General features: G+C 37.8%; 1 protein-coding gene and 1 long non-coding RNA gene across 10 annotated transcripts in view; one reads left to right on the plus strand and one right to left on the minus strand.

Moving 5' to 3' along the window:
- The window catches only part of MBIP (MAP3K12 binding inhibitory protein 1), a 16226-nt gene extending 13392 nt beyond the window's left edge, over positions 1-2834 (minus strand). For 3 of the 8 annotated variants that reach the window (XM_086894117.1, XM_086894112.1, XM_086894111.1), the window contains exons 1-2: positions 2541-2679; positions 1358-1414 (exon numbers count right to left, since the gene is read on the minus strand). In XM_086894117.1, coding sequence (XP_086750243.1) covers positions 1358-1414; positions 2541-2663 — 180 coding nt within the window. In that variant the 5' untranslated portion in view covers positions 2664-2679. Of the gene's footprint in view, positions 1-1357; positions 1415-2540 lie in introns of all 8 variants that reach the window. The other 5 variants (XM_086894119.1, XM_086894113.1, XM_086894116.1 and 2 more) reach the window with 4 other exon arrangements.
- The window catches only part of LOC111930008 (uncharacterized), a 25668-nt gene continuing 7779 nt past the window's right edge, over positions 2784-20672 (plus strand). Inside the window, exons 1-6 of one of the 2 annotated variants that reach the window (XR_002864983.2) lie at positions 2784-2961; positions 4122-4302; positions 9691-9743; positions 12247-12328; positions 12668-12741; positions 15341-15940. This is a non-coding gene — a long non-coding RNA (uncharacterized LOC111930008). Of the gene's footprint in view, positions 2962-4121; positions 4303-9690; positions 9744-12246; positions 12329-12667; positions 12742-15340; positions 15941-20672 lie in introns of those variants that run through there. The other variant, XR_002864984.2, reaches the window with a different exon arrangement.

Raw genomic sequence — 20672 nt, forward strand, 5'->3', positions numbered from 1 at the left:
AAGTGCTACTGCAATTCCCTAATAAGCCTCTTTTTTCAAAAAGAGTAAGCTGGTATGTGCTTTCATATCATAATGGAAAACTCCTGTCCAGGTGGTTCAATGCACAAAAACCAACAGAACCTCTAACTTAGAATAATTTAGAGGCCAATCATTTTTTTTAACTCACAGACACTGCTTTTAAATAAAAGTAAAGAATAAAGCCCTCCTACATCAACAAAAGTTTCTAGTACAATAGAGTAAGTTCTCAGTCTTTCACATCCTATTGCTTATTAGAACAGTTACAAACAGATTTATAAATTCAGTGTTTTAATAACTTCAAAGCCTTTGTCTGATTGGTTACAGCCTATTCAATTTACAGGATCGTAAGTAATTTCAGCCCTTTGAAATTTGTTTTATGAAAACACAGGCTATCACTTGAAACTTAAAGAACTTTTTAGGATCAGCTATATTGGTTTTAAGAGTTGTTATTCTCAGATGTCCTCCTGGCCATGTACTGCCATTGATTGCTCCAGTAAAAAAAATCTTGTGCTAGAAATATTGCTGGTTACAGCCCATTTTACTAGCATAAATCCAACTTAAATTACTATAATGAATCACAAACTGTGACCACTAACAACTTGGCACATGCTCAGTCATCTCTATAAAAGGGAAATGGGGAATCCGTAGTTTCAGTCAAAAATGCAAGACAGTTTGCTAGAATCTACAAGGGGGTTAACACAGCAGTTAAATCTGTCAGAACTCAAGCAGTGGCAGACAAGTGTGTAACTCGGCAACTGGAAAGGATCATAACTGAGTAATTAAAAGGACCTAAACAGCTAAGATGGAGCAACCAGATCCTTATCTAACCAGTACACTGGACAGTAAAATGTGTCTGTTGTCATGGAAAGAAGACACTCCAAACACTAAAGAAGACAATTATACTCTGCACTATAGCTACTGTAATTCTACTGAGGGGATGTAGCAACTCTAAATGGCTCTCTCACTGTTGTCTGTGGACACCCAGTTATTTTTAAAAATCACTAGGGCCTTTCCAGTAACATGCTAGCTGTAGAGGCAGCTCTGAAGAAAAAGTAAGCTGCTGAAGTCACAAGAGAAAAGCAAGTTTTTAAGGTAGGTTTAGAAACATTAAATTAAACTTGTGATGAATAGCCTAGTTAAAAGTTTAGGAAACTTTCTCCTTAGTCTGTATATTTCATAAATACAAGAGCTCCAACTTTTCTCTGATGTGTTCTGTCATTCATAGTGTTGTCCTCACAACTAGATAAACTGACAGTCACTAGCTCTTCATTGATCACATTCGGAATTTTCAGCAGGAATAATTATGGGGCCTTTAAACCTCAACAGATAGTTTTCATACCTTAGTAGTCCTACGAGTTAGCTGTGCCTGAACATCACACTGTTTAACACTGTACTCCTGTTCAAAAGCCAAAAAAGGTAGTTTTTAATAATTTTAGAGATAAGAAAACTGAGACTCTGAAGCACATGCCTGAATTATCAAGCCCTTAATTTTGACTGCCTTTTGTTTGAAAGCAGAGACAACTGTTAGCATACCTGGAGGTGAGAAGCAAATATAATAGAGTTCTATGCAGATGAGAGATGAAACAATCTAAAAAATACCTTCAAATCAGCCAGCAGCTACTCCTAAACTGTCTCTGCATCTAAGAGCCCATTTCTGTACCAAACATACATTAAGTTACACTAGCTCCTGCAGATATTGTGTATTATCTGGCCTCAAACCTTCAAACTGCTAATTCTTGAAATAAGAGTGTGCCTCTACTGCCTTCACGGAACTACATAAATATTTCCATAGAGGAAAATTAATCTTCAAATTATTTATAGCAATAATTAAGTTATTACTAAAACCTTCTCCTGATAAGGGCCTTCCACCACTACTGTGTGTTACAAAATTCACAGACATTACTAAACAAAAAGTAGGCGTTTCAACTTAAGTACCATAGAGAAGAGCACCTCTAAAAAGTCTGACCCTCACATAAACTGTGTGTTTCATAGCATATGAAACCAAGGCAGGGCTAACTTCAACCTCCTGATCATTTATCTTGATTTAATGCACCGCAAGCTTTCAGTAGCTTTTCAATTCAGAGAAATTAATTACGATACAGCAATTAAGCAAATTGCACTTTCCCATGGAAGAGATCATCCGTCAAACTACAAAGTGACACCCGACGTCCCGTTACTGCCAGGCAAAGGCCCGGTCCTGGCTGTGGTCGAGAAGCAGCAGCAGCAGCCACGCACCCTGGGGCTGCCCCGGCCGGAGGGAGAGGGGGAGGCAGGCGGCACCGCCGCCCCAGCCAGAAGCCAGGCGCGAACAGCCTCCACAAACGAGGCAGCTCCCTTGTTTGTGGCGGACTTATGTCCTCTCCGGCGCCGTGCTCTATCCCTGGAGCCCACGAGGGTCACGTAGGCCGGGGAGAAGCAGCAGCTAGCCCTGCGCGGGCCCCCAGAGCGAAGTGATGTGAGGCGGGCGCGGCGCCCAGCCCAGCTCCGCCCAGAACCTCTCCCTCTGCCCGCCCCTCACTCACCTGCCCCGCCAGCCCGGCCAGACAGCGCAGGGCGCTGCTCGCTACCTCGGAGGCAGCAGGGTCGACCTGCGGAGCGCGGGCGCCGGGCGGGAGCGGACTGGGGGCTACCACCGCCGCCGCCATGACACCGGGCCGGGCCGCGCCGTCGCCCCGCGATGACGAACGCTTGGCTCTGGCCCCGCCCCATGCGCTGATGGACAGGAGCGGCAGCCAATGGAGGGGCTTCCCAGCACCGGCCCGTCCGGGGGCCGCGTTCCCCGGGCCGCTGTGGGGGCGCGCTCCCGGGGCCGCTGTGGGGGCGCGCTCCCGGCCGGCCGCGCGCTCCCTCAGCCTCGGCTGTGCCCCAGCTCCGGCCGGGCCTCTCCGGGCGCTGCCAGCGCGGGCGCTTGGTGTGCACGCCTGCAGTGAGTGCACGCCTGCAGTGAGTGCTCCTTCGTGGGGGAGAGGATCACCAGTGTTTATTTCAGTAGATCAGATTGCCGCCCTTGTTTCCGCGGCGCTTTTTTGCGTTCATGTGTGTTGCTCAAAGCCTTGACTCTTCTGCTTGCAGCAGGGTTGTTTTTAAATCAGACTGCAGGGCTTGTCAGAGCACTCTATGGGGATTGCAAAATTCTCTTCCTGTAAGGCAGTTTAGTTGTAAATTTTTTTCCTAAGACAGTATAAATGCTTATAAAGGTTTCCTACCTGATGTCTGTTTTGATAGCCTAATTTTGATCTTTGTACTTCCTTCTGTTCCCTGACCCTCTACCAATACTTTTTTATTCCATTGAAAAAGGGTGAGTGCAGTTGTAAACACAAATGTTAAAACATTCTTAAATAAAAATATTAGAAAGTCAGATGAAAATCAGGTGTTTTGGGGGTTCCTTTCCAGATTAGACATACCTTGATATAGTGAAAATGAATCCTACTAAACAAGGCTTTCAGCACTAGCAACCCACAACATTTGAGGAGACTCAAGCAGAGAAAGCTCTGCTCAGTTCCAGAGAAAAATTAGTTCCAAAGAGGACTTCAGTGCTAATGATTATAAATATATTGCTTGGATATCTGCATTTTGCAAGAATATCGTATATAGGGTGAACTAGAAGGCATTTGTTTGAATTCAGTTGATGAGGGCCATTCTTTGGATTCAGAAATACTTTTGACAGAATGGGATTTAGAAGCTCTGAAACACATAGAAATTTACTTAAATTTACTAGAAATTTACTTAATTCCTGAAAATACACAGTTTTTGTAAAAAAAAACAACACATGCACAGAATATGGTAGTCAATTAAAAAAATAGGTGAAATTTTGTTTTGCATTTCTGTGCAGCAATACTAATTCCAGCTCATGATCAAGGGCTGCTTCAACCTGCCTTGTCTCTTGCAGTTTTGTCTCTGAACATGCAGCTGGAGAGCCCTGCAAAATGTAATCATGTCATTTGGATCAAATCACGAAGCTTTCAAAAATAAAGGAAAATACGTTGCTCTTTCCTCTTCCCCACCAGCACTACAACACTGAATTAACACATAAATGTTCTGCTGGCCAGAGCAGAATATGGACCACAGATGTTAACAACCTGGCACTGCTTGCTGTTTCTCAGTGTTGCAGGAGACAGTTTGTCCTGACTGAATTCCCAATGACCTGAAAAGACTGACCAAGTCCAGGCATTTGAACCAATTTTTAACTTCAAATGATGAGTGCTCAGCTACCTGACAGATTCCAGTTTGGAAAAATCCATCTTTCCAGGAGTGATGGAGCAGATGTGTCTACTTTAGCAATGGGTACGTGTAGCTTTCCTAACTGAGAGACCTAAGATCTTTCCTTTGCTTTTGAACATGTTATCTTTACCTGTAGCCAGAGGTTGTTTTGGGGCAAAAAGCATTTCAAATGAAAAATAAACAGATAAGCATATAAATATCAGAAAGATACATTGAAATATAGGAGAGATTTAATGAACGTGGAGGATTTCAAGAGACAGTGGGGGTGATACACTATTATTTTTTTAGTGGTCATTAGAAGAAAAGTAGGCAAAAGACCATGAAGTAGTCAGTAGAGTTATTGATGCCCACCTTTTATTTACTAAGCAGAAACGGGATCTTGGCCTTCTTCCTGTTTGTAAATGTCTTCTCTTAGAGAAATGGTAATGATTCCTATGGGGAAAGATTTTCTTCCTACTTGCTCTGTCTCAGAAGACCTTAATCTGGGTTTCAACTGCTAGTTGAATAAATTTGGTATCATCTGAAGTTTCACAGATTAAATTATGCAATGCATTAAACAAACATGAACAGAACAGAAATAATCCAAGTTGATTTAAGAGGTTAGGAGAATGAGAGCATGTGAGAAAATGAGTGCATGGGGAAAAGAATGTGCAAATACAGCTAAGGCAAAGATGTTAAACCTTCATATCTAATGGAAGAGACAGACCAGAGTGGAGTGGCTCCAGAAGATGATTATATGCTCACTGCATGTAGTGCTCAGTAAAAATGAATGCACTTGTAATCGCCTCTGGAAGTAAAGCTGGCCACAGTAAATCCAGGCCTCCATAAAGACAGAGGAAATTACATGGCGTGCTTACTAAAGCTGGTGAAACAATGAAATTTTGGAAGCTCTCATTGCTGGAAAGATGCTGGTAATTTGGAATAAATTTATAGAAAACTGGCAAGAAGTGGACTGCCAGAGATAGAGATACTTGTTTAGAAAGAGGAATCAGAAGATTTAAAAATGTCTAACTTGGCAGTAATGTCCAGATATTTTAATAATATGACAAACAAGGGTGGGAATAATCTGGAGTTGTTTTCAACACTCAGGGATAGAGTTGTCATGATAATATTAAATCTTCTGCAGCTTTGATCCCTGAATGGAATATTGAGGCACATAAAAGCCTCTCCCACTGAAACCACCTTGAAAAATATAAGCACAAACCCACTAAGTTCTTAAATATCAAATGTTGTGATTTGAGTAAAAAGGTTTTGAAACAGGAAACCATTTTCTTTTGGTTTTGGACTATTGCTTCTTTTTATTTTGTTTGTAAAATGATAAACATATTCACCTCTTTCCAAGTGTAGGTGCCTTTAAGCAATTTAAAATCACAGTAAACCTCAGTTAATTGACACAAGTTCTCTTTGTTGGTCACTGTTGTCATAATTGCTAGCAGTTTCTTCTGCTGAATATTACAGTACGATAATTTCTGATCTCACACTTGAACTTTGTTCCTAACTAACACCCAAAGAAAGGTGGGTGCTTGGCAGAATGTACCAGTCATTGAGGTTTGTTGTGCCAAAGAGTGAAGTGCTGAGCTAAGGAGGCTGTGTAACGTATAAGCAGATTTTTCTCCTGAATTGAAAAGCTTAAGCTGTGTACTTCTGCTTATGTCAGCTGTAGCACAGAGAAAGGCAAAAGAAGCAATGCTTCAGAAAAAAAAAATAAATAAACTGAAATAATTTGGAACTTCAAAGATTAAAACAATACTCTGAATTCTGCCCAGTGCCCCAGGAAAATGGTTCAATTTGACACCAACTGCTGTAAATGTAGTTTTTTCTAATATTCAGATTATCAGTACTGCTCTAAATTATCTAAGTTGTAAAAAGAAAATTGATAGTATCATATTCATTAAATAATTAATTAGGGTTAAAATAGGAAATTACCAAGTCCCTCCAAAATAAAAGATTTTATTTATTTATCCAAGCATTGATTTCAGAATTAAGAGCACGTCACTTCTGTTGCTTCCCAAGTACCCAGGGAAAAGGCATCACTCCAACAAAGTTTATAGATCCTGGTTCACAAGATACTTAAACTGGTGCCTAATTTTAAGTACTACCCCAGCTGAAAAAAAACCTCAGCCTGCATCCCTAAAATGTAGTCATGTGCTTATTAACTTCATCAAATAAGGCTCTGAATTGCAAATCTAGTTCTCCAGTAGGAGCTGAATTCCTTCAAAGCAAATGTCTCTGCTGACCTTTTGGTGTTTCTTTCACTTTATCAAAGTTTAGAATGCCCTGTTCAGACAGGGTTGGAATGGGGTTTTTAACAAAATGTCTTGGTGGAAATACAGCCCTGATTTGCCATTAGAAAAGAAAGGCAAACCAATAAACCTATAAGTATCTTGTATTTATGACTTGCAGTAATTTGATTGTTCCTAACATTCACAATGCTGTTGCCTGCATTCTGTTTAGTGTCCTTATCCTGGCACACACATATACCCATGAGCCTTCTTTTCTGAATTTTTTTACCCTTGTGATTTTCTAATACTGCTTCATGCTCTTCCTTACTTGGGTCTTTATTTTCATTTTCTTTCTTTAGTAGTTTTACAACATATTTGAATTTTATATACCTGCCTGCCCCCTTTCTTGCCACCATCTGAAAATGTGATTAGCACTCTGCACAAAATCCTTCAATTCAGTTATATAATTTGGGATTGAGAACTGACCCCTGCAAGTCCTAGCTCAACAGCTCTTCTTAGGAAGTCAGTGACCCATTATTATAATTATTCTGTGTTTGCAAATTCTAGACTTCTATAGCTACTTTGAAAGATTTGATTATAAATCTCTTTCCTATCATTTTCTTGTGAGACTATCACATAAAAATGTAGAAGGTGCCTTGCAGAGCAGGTGTCTATGCTCACAGTGTTTCCCCTTTTTGCAGACTGTCAGTACTTTGACACAAGCATTGTGAAATTAAGCATTCATAGCTGAAGACAGACTAAAAATTAATAATTTTCCATTGCATTAATATGTACATGCCGTACGTATTATATATTTAACTCAAGTTTAACGGGACACTTGAAAATCTATATTTAACAAGGAAACAGGAATATAGCATATTTATTTCACAGAAAATTTAACTATTGGGGTTCTTTGATTGCTGAGTGCTTGATTTTAAAAGCTGTAGTTTGCATCTTTATTAGTATAATTTGACTATTATTTTAAAGTAAATAATAGTGACGGATGCTTAGGAATGTTTTAAATAAGATTCTTCAGTTGTGCAGTGTACAAGCTTTTCACTGAGCTTAGCTGAGAGCCAAGTCCTTTTCTAAACATTACAGTCTTCTTAGCCTTTTCTGTGGAACAGAAATAAATTTTTATATTACTAAAATTTAAGTTTATCTCCTGCTTCAACAGTTCAAGTTATAAATTTCTATACCCCAGGAGCTAGACTGTTATCATCAAATAGACCACATCTGTCATTATTGGTCTGATTGATCATTCCATGTTCTGGCAGCCCCCTGGCAGACTTCAAAAACCAGATCCAGATCTAGTTTAGATATGAGATTTGTAAACTAATAGTTGAAATTAGGGGCCTATATTATGTAGTTGTGTTGAGCTTTTCAAATTAACCTTAAGGAATTCATATATCCATATGACAAAGATAAGTACTTGAATCCTGTAAGCTTCTCTGGATATATCCCTCTGTGTTCATACCAAATACATAATGCCCATTTTGGATATAAAGTAACTATAAAGTTATTTGTATTATAGTAAATGAATAAAGGCTCACACTCATCTTTTACACTGTCAATATTTTTCTAAAGCAGAAGAGGCATTTGTTAATAAGGAATATGAAGTTTGGGTCCCAAACTTTCAGTGAAGCTGGTCATGCACCTGCTTACTTTGTGCACAAATCATTCTACTGAATTCTAAAGGACTATTCATGTGCATAAGGCTAAGCCTGTGTGTAAAAGCCTTTGCAAGACTGGGCCTAGGTTGTAAACCTGAGACTGATTCAACAGAGAAAAAGCAGACCTTCTAAAAAGTTGAGAAGTGTCACTGTAGCTAAGCTGAACAGGTATGGGCAATGTTAGGAGACCTCATAGTACAGAACTCCGAAAAGTGACCAAGAAAAACTGGCAAAAGTTATCATAAATGTTTTTTTTTATTTACATTTTATCATACTGAATTTTACCTTAAGCTTATTAATTATTCAGTTCCTCTTAATTTCATTATCACTGTGAATTCAATTTGAATAACTTTCTTGCAGGCACTTAGAAACTTTCCTGTTTAAATTTCAGATATATATTTATATATATATATATATATATATATATATACACATACACATATATATGCATATATACACACACACACAGTCTTTATGAAAGAGTAGATCTGCTATGAGAATTGTAGTTGCGAGAAATCATAACTAGGCTCTTTGGAAAACTTGCTTGAGGAGGAGGCAAGACATCAATACTGTTTCATATGCAAGTGTACAGAAGAGTTTTGCACTCTTATTTGTTCGTACCGTGTAATATTCTGTTTTCTGCTTCAAGTGTTTTGTGCTTCATGGCACTAGTTTATGTTTCAGAGACAGTGCATTACCTGCAGGAGCCTCTCAACAAAATCTGGGAATTCCAGTTGTTGTGATGCATCTCCTAAAACAATTTTCTAGGTATTGCTTCCATGAATTGCTTCCACCAAGAACTTCCATAGAATTAGATAAAGCTTTTTAATGTGTTTCTTGTGTTTAGCATTAAACACACAGGCAATGCTACTAAAATTACCCTGAAAAAGAAATGAAACTACTTAAATATAAACTGAGTTCCTGCTTGGGACTATAGTTTTTAGCATTTAATATGCTGAGTGTATGAAATAGACATCTTTTGCACCATCACAAAATACAAATATTTTCCTTTACGTAAAGCTAATTGTTGTCTTATCATGATCTAGTCGCTGCTAAAGTGGTCACTGAGTGGCCTTTAGATTACATTGACTATGAAATGTCACTTGTTTGTTAGGCTCGCTAAGGTAAAGTTGTTTAAAAAAATAAGAAAAGAGTCTTTTTCTGTAGTTTAATTGACTTTTATTCACACTAAACTGATTCTCTCAGAAAATTCCAGTTTCCTCAGTGTAAAGATTAATTTAATAATCTCAGCTAGGTGAAGAAGAGAACAGGTTAGGCATGGACAAACCATACCAAAGGTGCAGAGAGTGAAGGTGAGAGTCCAGGGATAGCTACTGCTGACTTTATTCTAGTTGTTGGCCTTGGGGGCATGACTGATCTTTTGCTCCGTTTGATGCAGAAAAAGAATGAAGAAGGTACATCTTATAAGACATGGTAACCTTTTAAATTATTATTTAAATGAAGATTAAAGTTATGGACTTGGAGAGTATTTTGCTGTTTTATAATTTAGCAGTTCAGGCTGAAGTTTCTTTTGTGTTCTTTCTGTTTTTTTACAGGCAGCCTAGAAGATGGACATTTGACAGGCGACAATAGACTGCTCCTTTCCCAGGTATCTCCTGCTTGTTTCCTTTATCTGTGAATAGGAAATGGCTTAAAGGCACCTGTGTTATGAAGGTCCCAGGGGCAGCTGCCTGACTAGTGAATGCCTGATTATGTGTTAACATGCTTTGTCAGATATTGGCAGAATCTGTTCTCTTCTTTTGCCTTTTCAGCAAGGGTACCATTGACAGACTGGCTACCCATTTATAGAAATGTTGTCCATCAAACTGTGAGGAAGGACAATGGTGTTTTTCTGTGACCAGTGACTGTGGGAAACTTTTCTTTGGCTATTCAGGCAATTTTTGTAGCTTGCTCTGAAGAGGAGAGACTGATGAGTGCAAAAAGTACAATTAAGCAAAGCCAGACTTCAATTGAAGGCTGTAGTGTAGTCTGCTTGTTCTCATTTTTTTATTTGGAAAAAAATCTATGGGTTTTCACGTTGCTGTGTGGCATTCAGCGGGGGGCTATTACAAACCTAAATTTTTTTTCTAGACCACCTAATTCTAAGTAAAAATTAAATGTAATGAGAGCCACTTGGAGTTCTGAATATTTTAAAGCATAATTCCCACAGAAGGGATTCGACCTAAACTGTGGAGAGCATCAGTTGGCTAATTATAGCTGCATTTTATATTACAGCAGGTGTCAGATGCAGTCATCTCAATAAAGTCCACATAATACTCTGGAAAATAACAAAAGCTTTTCTTTGAATGTGGGTACTAATTTCTGCTAGGTGTCATATGAGCTCTGATACTTCTCATTGGTGTTAACAAGAGCACTGCAGCACTCAAACATGCTTTTTGCTTGGGATGAATTGATACTGTAAAGCACTTACTAGTCAGCCTTGGCAGATGTCAGTAGTTAATACTAGTGTTGCAGAGGTTGGTATATAATGCAGAGTCCTACTTAAATACTTTTAGATGATGGGCTGGTTTTGAGAATGAGTGTGAACTGTGCACCAACTTGCTTAATGAAAGCTAAATAGACAACAGCAGGATAAGAGTGCTTCCTTCAGTTTCTATCTTATTTTAAGTCCTCTGCAAGTAAAGGGTAGATGGGAAAGCAGTAAACTAGGTGAACAAAAACATTAAACTTAATAATCACTTCATGCTGTCATACTATTTTCCCAATTCAATGGAAGCAGCAAGTTTGAGTAACTGAAGTGATTGGTGAGAAAGGTCTTTCCTAGGGCTCAAAATTAAAAATTGTATCTTCAGAATAGCCTCCGTGTGGTGAAACTACAATCCGTAGTCATTTGGTGTTCACCTGACTTCCTAAATAAATTATGAAATTCTGTGATTACAAGAGATTTGTGTTTTAAAATATTAATGAATCATTAAAATAAATACTGAAGTGTGTTGCATGCACAGAAACCCTTGAACACAAGGAACTGAAGGCACAAATGGCAGGGTGAAAAGCACAGGCAGCAAAACCTTCCCAGATGATTGTGCTTGGCCTAGCATGCAATAGAGATGCTTCCCAAGCTTGCCTGAGAAGGAGTAAGATAGGAGACACTTCAGTACAGAACAGCAGGGTCAGGCCACAAGGAGCTTGCTGCTTCTCCTGATGAGGAAAGGATGTACCTGGTTCAGACATGTATGAGAGGGGTTTCAACAAAGAACGATACAAAATGTTGGACCAATCGTGCAGGAGGGACAAGCATGTACTAGCAAAACAAAGGAATTTTGATAGATTATAAAATCCTCCAATATCTGAGTCTTCTGGAAGAGCAGTAAGACATTAATGAACTAATGTCTGGTGCCATGTACCTTACCCTACATTATTTCCTCTGAGAAAAGGTAGTCCAGAACACCAGACTGCCTTTGTCTCTTACACAGAAGTCCACAGAGAATTGCAGAGGTTATAGAAATAATAAATACAGCTTAATGTTATAAGTCTTTTATTTTTAAAATGTTATGAATAAAACTGAATCACAAACTCCAGCATGTTACCTTAGCAACTATGTAAAGAACCAAAATTAATCACAGATTATGAAATATTATTTAATGTTTTGTAGAACTGCAGAATAGTTTGAAGTATAATCTTAATGTTCAATCTTACTGCATTACATATTCAATGTACTAACAAGTAGGAAGAGCGTGGTCTTGGTCTGAAGACTAGATGCAATAAGTAATTTGTAAAAAACAAGTGAAAGTAAATTATATATATATTCATATTAGTATGTGTTTCTGGATTAACATACACATATGGTTCCAAAAAGTTTCTAAATACAAGAATAAACATATAATCCATCTAAACCTGATCAAAACCAGATACAGAAACCAAACACAGAGATGAAAATTGAGGGAGAAATAATTTCTTAGCTAATCTGTACCTGGCATCTGAGGAGCAGAGGGCTGTCTATAGGAGAACTGCTTTAGCTCTCACACATAAGGTTACGTCTAAGAAAAAGACATATGAAAAGGCCTAGTAACAAAAGCCCAATTACAAAAGCTGAAGGCATGATTGCCATTGTATAAATGAATTTACTAATTTACCCCATTTATTCCACATAGCCCCTTTCTGAAACCTTTTAATACTGAGAGAAGCCCTGCTCAACTTGGAAAGCTCTGAAGAATTCTGTGGAAGGCTGGGAAGGTAAAGAAGAGGTTATGTTAACTGCAAGAACTCTCAGTCTGTTTGGGCATTTGGTTGTCTCCCTTTTAGCCCAAAAAGCATGAGGAGACCACCACTGTACTACATTGCTTCTGCACTACTGCTTTTCCATGTCTTAAATTTCTGGGTTTGGGATTTGCTCCTGTGTATGTGATACAGAGCTAGGTATTAAAGTATAAAACCACCTCTTACCAGTAGACATTAAATTTTTTTTTCTCTTCATTTTACAGTAGAAGGTAAGGGATAGTTATCAGCAAGTAGAGGTGCTGCTGTAAAAAGTAGCTACCAATAGTGTCACTCAAAATTTTTTACCCTCTGCAGATTACACAAACCTAACAACTTCTTGTGATGTCTCTTAAGGATTCTATGGAAGAAGGCTTCTGACAGTTCCTCTGGTAAAGACTGTTACTTCCCTATATATGACAAGAGTTTTATGTGTGTGTAATTCTCCTTGATTATTCTAAAAAAATGAATGTGTCTAGGATAATTTTGTATATCACCTACTATGAAAATTGCTTTTGTGGCAAGCAAAATCAACTGCTCCGTGACCTACACTTCTTGATATTAGAGGTTATATGAAACTTACTGCTCTCTCCTTTCTCCACCATTATTGCTACTTCTTTCCCTCCATTTTTGCTCTTAGATTACAGAGATGTGATTGCACAATACAAGCAGCACAGATGGCAGCTGAAGGTCTCTATCTGCCAGGTGTCTGCATAACAGCTGAGCCAATGTACACAGCTGAGCACAGCTCACTTTCTGACATAGATGTTCAGCACCATTTCTCTGAATCATAGCCTTGCACAACCTTTGGAAGTACCTCTGGGAAATTTTAGAGTGTACTCAAGTACACAATGCTTTGGCAGGCAGAAAACAGAGGAAGTCTTGCTCTGAATTCATCGTGAATGCTCAGAAGAAAGAAGTACTTGCTGCATTTTCTACTGTGGATGCAAAGGGTGGGCTTGAGGATGTAAAATGCTGGGAAAGTGTAGACTCTATAGAAATACATCACCTATAAATATAAAAATATATAAATAATCACCTATCCTCAGAGAAAGTCTGTGGGAGATCTGCTCAGGTTTGCTGACGGACTCTGGTAGAGAAAGGAAGATGAATCTTTCGAGCTAAGGAGGAAATTCTGTGGTCCTGTAATAGCCAAGAGAGAACAACTGGCTTTTGTAGTTTGGGAGTGCAGTATTATGTTAGTCAGAGCTCTGTGAAACTCTCTTCCTCTTATTAGGGCTCAGATGTGTCCAACAGCTCCTTTCTGATTGAGGTTCGCAAATTAGGTCTCACAAGAAGTGATGTGATCCAATACATGCACCGTCCTGTGACTGTCCCCAGAGAGATGCACTTTTCTGTAGACATGCAGATACGCACCCATGAACGCTGTGCAGACACTTCCAGCCTAATGCTGCTGGTCTCCATGTGCAAACAGGTGCAAGAGATTGGACTTTGGGAACCTTGGCTGAAGGGGAGAAAGACATCTGAGGAAGAAAGAAGCCAGGTGATGGCTTACATAGGAAATAGCTTTGGAAAGAAGAGAGTTGCACTGTATAGGACCAAGAACTTGAAATAGTTTGGGGAAAAAAGGAAAGTAGGAGTGTGAGAGGGAGTTCTGGCTTGGTGTCTACTGTCACTGACACTTTCAGGGACCAGAAGTGGAGCCAAAGCCTTATATCTGAGAAGGGTTTGGGCTTCTCCAATAGTTTCATATGTTACATTATTTCATTGTCTGCATGGAACATCGAAGCTGTTTACAGTGCTCTAGGTCAAAGAAGCTGGGGAGGTCTGGGGAGGAATGACATTTCCATGAGTAGCTTCACATGATCAGCTTACAGAAAGGGGTGGAGAGTGGCAGAAAAAAAACCACATGGGAAAGAAGTGAAAATTCCCAAAGCATTCTGCCAAACATTACAGCTATCAGGAAGATCACTGGTGCATAAGGGAATGGTAATACCCCAAGGGTGCCAGCAGTGATATTCACTGTTTGTAATGATTTTGTAGTAAGATACAGAGACAAGTTCACCCATTACCAGCACTGAGAAGAATTGAGTTATGGTGTCTAATGGTGGAGAATTTATTTCCTAGATCCAAGCCTATGAGAGTGAAACAATGCTTCTTCCTGCTCAGTGTGAAAGATGTCTCTTCTTTGAGAGCTCACTTTTTTCTTTCATTGAAGAGGAAAATAAAAACATTTTTGTAAAAATTATGAGTGAACACTGTGTCTGTGGACATAGTTTCATTTTACTTTAGATGTGGGATGAAAGATCATGAAGTATCTTCATCTGGCCTTCCTTAAACCACACTACCTTTAAACATGTATTCAGGAAAATACAGTTTGAAGTATTAAAAACGTTTAAAAAGACTTTGCAGGTAATGTGTATGTGAAGGTTCAAGCAATCATCCAAGGCCAGAGTACTTGAACAACTGAGGAACTGTTAAATTACTGTGATCTTAAAAATGATTACTGTAATACTTCAGAGAATACATTTGCCATAACAAATATAGAACATATTTTCTAATTTCTCTTATGGTTATCAAGGTCATTCCATGACAGAATGCAAAACGTTTTATTTTTCTCATTCAGATAGTGTTAGGTGCATAAATTCTATAGCTAATATAGAAAGGCATTTAAAAGTTGAATTTTATTAATGGAGAGATTATGTCTTTGTTCAATATCATACAATAATTTTTATCTTCCGAATGGAGTCTAACAATACACAGGCTCAGGCTGGCTTTATTCCACCAATACATGCCATTTCCAAAAGTGTGTTGCCTTATATGTTAAACACAGTGCACACACAATTACCCTAGCATTCCTTGAAAATTAATTTCAAATCCACATTTATTGAAGTGCCTTGGGGCAAGAACCATCTTTTGTTATTAAACAATGCAAACAGGATCTTGGTCCATAATTGGGGCTCCTAAGCACTGTGAATTCTTTCACCAGTGTCTCACATTCTCTTTCTCTCTCTCTTTGTCCCTCTGCAGATTATGCCAGTGTTTACAAAGGTTGGGATCCCTTGCATCCTCATCAGTTTTTACATTTGCCCAAGAATCAGATTCAGTTTAGCCTAGCATTCTTCACAAAGATAAAAGGGTGACAGATCCTGACACATCTGTGCTTTTGAAAAGTAGGAAAGCTGATTTGATGCATAAACCCTATGCTAAAGCTGTCTCCAAGGTGAAATTGCACCAGTCTTGGAACAAAAAGTGGAAGACTGATATTTAAACTACATACAGTGATATACTTGAGCACTCTTCCTTTTTGTATAGTCAGAAAATGCTGTAATAGCCTTATTTTTCAGTTTTTAACTACTGAAAATTAGCTTTAAATATGACTTTTCTGTGATCAAAAGACACCTGATTTGTGTCTTAGGTGATAGTCAATCTTCTTCTCGCTATGGGCTTCTTACAATATTATTTCAAGTTGTAATAGTGGGCAAGATATATTATTGAATGCTTATTTTTCAGTTTCACTACCTGGGCAAACATATGAGTCATATATTGATCACTGAATTACTAAACTTTAATGCTTAATTTATACATGACAGATCAGTATATTAGAAAATAAATAAATGGGTGAATTTACCAAGGTGTTGATAATTTTTTGTGATTTTGTTATGTGACATGGATATAGGAAAATGGGAATGAAATGTGAAATTATTAAAGAAATACGAAGAGCCAGAATGGGTGATCCTGACAAACTAGAAATCTCTTTCTAAGCTCTGATACTTTAGCCTGCAGTTAAAAAGAGCTTTGCCACTGAAAGAGCATTGTGACCATAATGCTTATTCCCCAAACAGGAGTGGTGTAGCAACAACTATTCAGTCACAGGTTCTTAGCTTGTTTGTATAGTATAAAGCCAGTAGAAACCATTGCAATTCTCTAGCTGGACCTCCCACATAACATATAAGATTTTCCTGGCATTAATTCCTTTGGAAATTAGAGTGTATATTTGAGAAAAAAAGCTAATCTTGATTATAAAATTTCCAGAGATAAAAAAACTACCGAAATGCTGAATATGATGTTTCAATTATTATAAGTAAAATGAAAAAAAAAAAGTGTTCTCTAGTTTGAATTTATGTAGAATTTAGTTTAAACTGTTAAGTCTTGTTAGACATTGATTTGCCCAAAATAGAGACATTGGTTAATCTTCATCCTTCTTTAGTAAAAACCTCATAGAACTTGGATGAATCAACTTTAACTTGGTTTCTGGGTTTCTTTACTGAAAGAAGGTAGTGTGCAGAAAAGCATATGAATTTACAGTGCTTGAACTCATGAGCTCTGGCTTGCCAGGCATACCCATCTGATCAGCTTTAAATAGCCAAGACACAAACTACCTCAACTTAAAGACAAATTTAATGTCTTGAGATTTTTTAATTTAACTTTGAAATTAAACAAACTGCTGAAAACAGGCTGAAACAATAGCACATGAAAAAAGTCTCTACTATTATTCAATGCTCCTGTATACATCTGCATATAGTTCACATCACGCCACAGTTACAATTATCATATGTACATCTGGCCAGGCTAAACTTTGTATTCTCAGAAATATACAGTATGTTTATACTCCCATGTGGTCTGGTCCAGAAGCAGAATTATATCATTTGAGTTACAGACTGCATTGCACATATGCCGTAGCTGTAGTTTGATTTCTTCCTAAAACTCATGTATTTAGTTCCAATGAATTAGTTTTCAAGAGAAGGAAACAGTTTATGCCAACATCTTTTCATTTCATTATTAATAGAAGAACATCAATGGAATCCTCACCTTCAAGGAAATCACAATTAGAGGCCAGAAAAAGGTTAAAGAGATAGAGGTACAGCAGAATGTCAAGGGAATCTTGCTAGCATTTTGTCTCTCGTGACATGTTTCACAGAAGTCACAGAATTAGTAGCCTGGTTATGGGTCTGGACTGTAGAACTACTGACAGGCATGTGACTGAATGAAATTGCAGGATGAGGGGAGAGCACAGTCCCACACTGAAAATCTGTATTTTATTGCTGAAGACCAGAGATGATAAGGGTCCTCTCCCCCAAAGAAGACCATTAGAAAGATTCAACAACTCAATTTTGTAAAATATTGATTTGGGCAGCTGGTGTTACCAGCGTGATCATAGTATTTCAGAAGTCTTTCCAAAGCAATGCTGAAACGAATTACAGATGGTGTGTCACTGAGTCCCTGCTGAGATAAACATGCAGTTCCTAAGACAGGCATTCTTAAAGGTGGAAAATACATGCCTGATGGTGATTTTGAATCATTTGTCTAGAAATATCAATTACATCAGTAGCTTGATGTAACTCCTGATCTGAACTTAAGGCATCCTTAGAAAACTCTTGAAACTGAGAAACTAAAGAGCTACATACAGGTTGAGCTTTAGCACACTGCTTCTGAGAGAATTCTCATCTGAATTTCTGGGTTTGTTCAATATCCTCTGGGTTATAGACAACATCACAGATTTTTGATTCTGGCTATCCTATTGAGAGAATTCCTTTCAGCTTCCATATTCTATGGCCAAACCAGGCCATATAAAACCATATGTTGCTTGTTTGAATCCCGTAACCATACAATGCAGGTGACTCAGTGTCTGGTTTCTTCTCAGGCATTTTTGCCTGAGATGGCTAACACCAGTGAGATTAATTTTAGGATCACAAATGAGCTATTTCAGTCTTCCCCCCACCCAAATCCCCCCCACTTTTTTTTAGTTGGGCTTCTAGCAGTGGTGCCTTTGAAATTCCATATTTTCTTCTTTTCAAAGTCTTTTCTCCTCAAAGTCTTGATCCTATTCTCTACATCTCTGTGTTTTGTACTGTGTAAGTGCTCATTTACTTCCTCTTCCACTCTGTCTTGTAAGGGCAACACCTCCTCTGATTTCTTTGAGACAGAGGTCTATCTGGTGTTCTTCTTGTACTTTATTTTCAGAGCACTGCACATGATTTGGAGAATGTTTGAATTCTCAGATTAAGGCTATGTCAAGAGTAATTTTTGAAAATCTTCCTGCATGTTGACATTCCTTTAATTTTGTCAGTCTTCACCTTGTTTATCCTGGTTAGGATTCCTCTTATCTGACACTCAAAAGAAGTAAGGGTTTGAAGGACAATTTGACATTAACGTGTTTATAACATACTATCTATAGCATTTGGGCCTCAAACAAATGTCTGCATACATCTTGGAAGAAGCCAAAAACAAAGTACTTCTGTGCAAACTAATTCTGTTTTGTCATAATATTTCCAGAATTGCAGTCAGCTGTAAATTTCCAGCATGAAATTTAACATTCAAATTGCAATCTCAAACTGCTACTGATACTGAAGAGGAAATAGAAAAAGATTAGAGAAAGAAATAGGGAAAGTTTTTTAGCTAAATCTGCTCCAGTGTATATTATGTAGTTGGGTCTTTTGATAGTGATATGTTTAATGCAAATGGACACAATAATGAAACTACCTGAACAGATATATAGTAATCTAAATTTCATTATTTCACATCCTAAAAAAAATTTCTATTGTGTGTGCTGCACAATTAAACTTAGGTCCTTTAATTTATTTATCTTAGTCAAGGATTTCAAGAAGGGTTACTTCTCACAGTCTTGGGTATCTCCATTTTTTCAAGTTAAATTTGGGGCTTCTTTAAAATGGGATTGATTTTCAGGTGTGTAAGTACTTACCTGGTTGCTGTAGAGTACATATTTAAAAGGTTTATTTCTCTGGTGTTCAAGCATAGAGAAACTCAAAATTTTCAGTTGTTTCTGACAAATCTTGATGATACTACATGCTCATATTTTAAAGCACACAAAATTTTCTGAGCTGAGGTACAACAAATTGTAAAGGGTAGCATCATGATGCTGGATGGATCAGAAACCTGTGAGTGAATTGTTAGTGGTAGAGAAGAGAGAGGTTAAGAAACTGTGTGCTGTTATTATCAGATTAGCTCCCTGGTGAACATGTTGCAGAAATTATTTATTTTTGCATACAAAAATACTATTTTTAAATCTGGATTCTAGGACCTTATATTCGAAGGGGCTGAACCTCTGTAAATCATTAAAGCACCTGAGTAATTCCACTTACATTAACAATACTGCTTCAGCATCTGCTTAGAGTTATATACATGCTTAAGTACTCTGTTGGGACTTAAATGATGTGGGTTTGGATAGCCTAATGTTGTTATTTCTTATTGTCACAAAATATATATAAAATGGAAGTTCAAACCCCTATCATTAATACCTGTGTTTTACTCCTATTTGTTTCAGAATAATAAAGTTTTCCTCTTAGAAAAATTACTTATTTTCTCCTCCTACCAACATTATAGTACAATATATTAGTCCTTGATTAAAAAAATTCCTGAATACTTTCTGAAAGTGAAAACAAAATGTATGGTACCTTTTTGTCCTCTGATTATGTATAACCTGAAAGAAATTCAGTAGTGAAGCATGACCTTTCATTCCTGAGGCAATATTAGCTATCCTTCATCAAGCTGAGCTTTCCTAAATGGTTCCCATTTAATGTCCAGAAATGCTTTTTAAGATTCCCTCCTCCAAAAAGGCATCAAAACTAAATAGTCTATAATTTTCTGAAGTGTTCCTTGAGTCCATCTTCAATAATGACATTATATTGGCTATTTTCCAGCCGTCAGGCCTTTTGCTGACTAGAACAACTTTGTGAAGTGTCTGCAAAACTTGAAGTAATAATACCCACGTTTGGAGGTGGGGGATTTCAGAAGTATTGAATATTGTTAGCTGTTTATTAGTGGAATGTTGTTATTAAATGTGAATATATTATTATAACATACATTAATTATTAATTTCCCTTTCCCCAAACCATCTATGTTTCATCGAGAATGCACTCACTTGAGCTATTCAATGTAAATCCTATGCATACCTTAAATGGTCTTTAAAAGAGGTGTTGTTTTACAAATAGCGAAAGAGCTATTAAAAAAAATCCAGTAAGAAATTTAACAGTAATGCAAAAGGGTGAAATCACTTTGTTTACTGCATTGTCTTTTAAACTGAAAGACAGTGTTCATGGGACCGATTTGGAAAGAACACTAGCACAAAGTTAAAGAGATATCCTTGCTATTTAATATATATTCCTTTCATTCTCAGTGCTCCAAAACTAAGATACGAAATAAGTGGGGGAAAAAATTAGATGGAGGGCATGTACAACAATACTGTTTAAAAAGTTGGATATTAACAATGCTTCTTGTAGCAACACTTGTAGGTGTCATGGTCTGTGTGCTCTATGTACACCGGATAAAAACCAATAGCTTGGTAGCTCCGCCCCTCAAGTGTTACATTTGTTTTCAAATAAGTTTAGTAGCAGTAGTGGTG

The sequence above is a fragment of the Cyanistes caeruleus genome, chromosome 6, assembly GCF_971803275.1.
Source record: "Cyanistes caeruleus chromosome 6, bCyaCae1.hap1.1, whole genome shotgun sequence".
In the NCBI taxonomy this organism is placed as follows: domain Eukaryota; kingdom Metazoa; phylum Chordata; class Aves; order Passeriformes; family Paridae; genus Cyanistes; species Cyanistes caeruleus.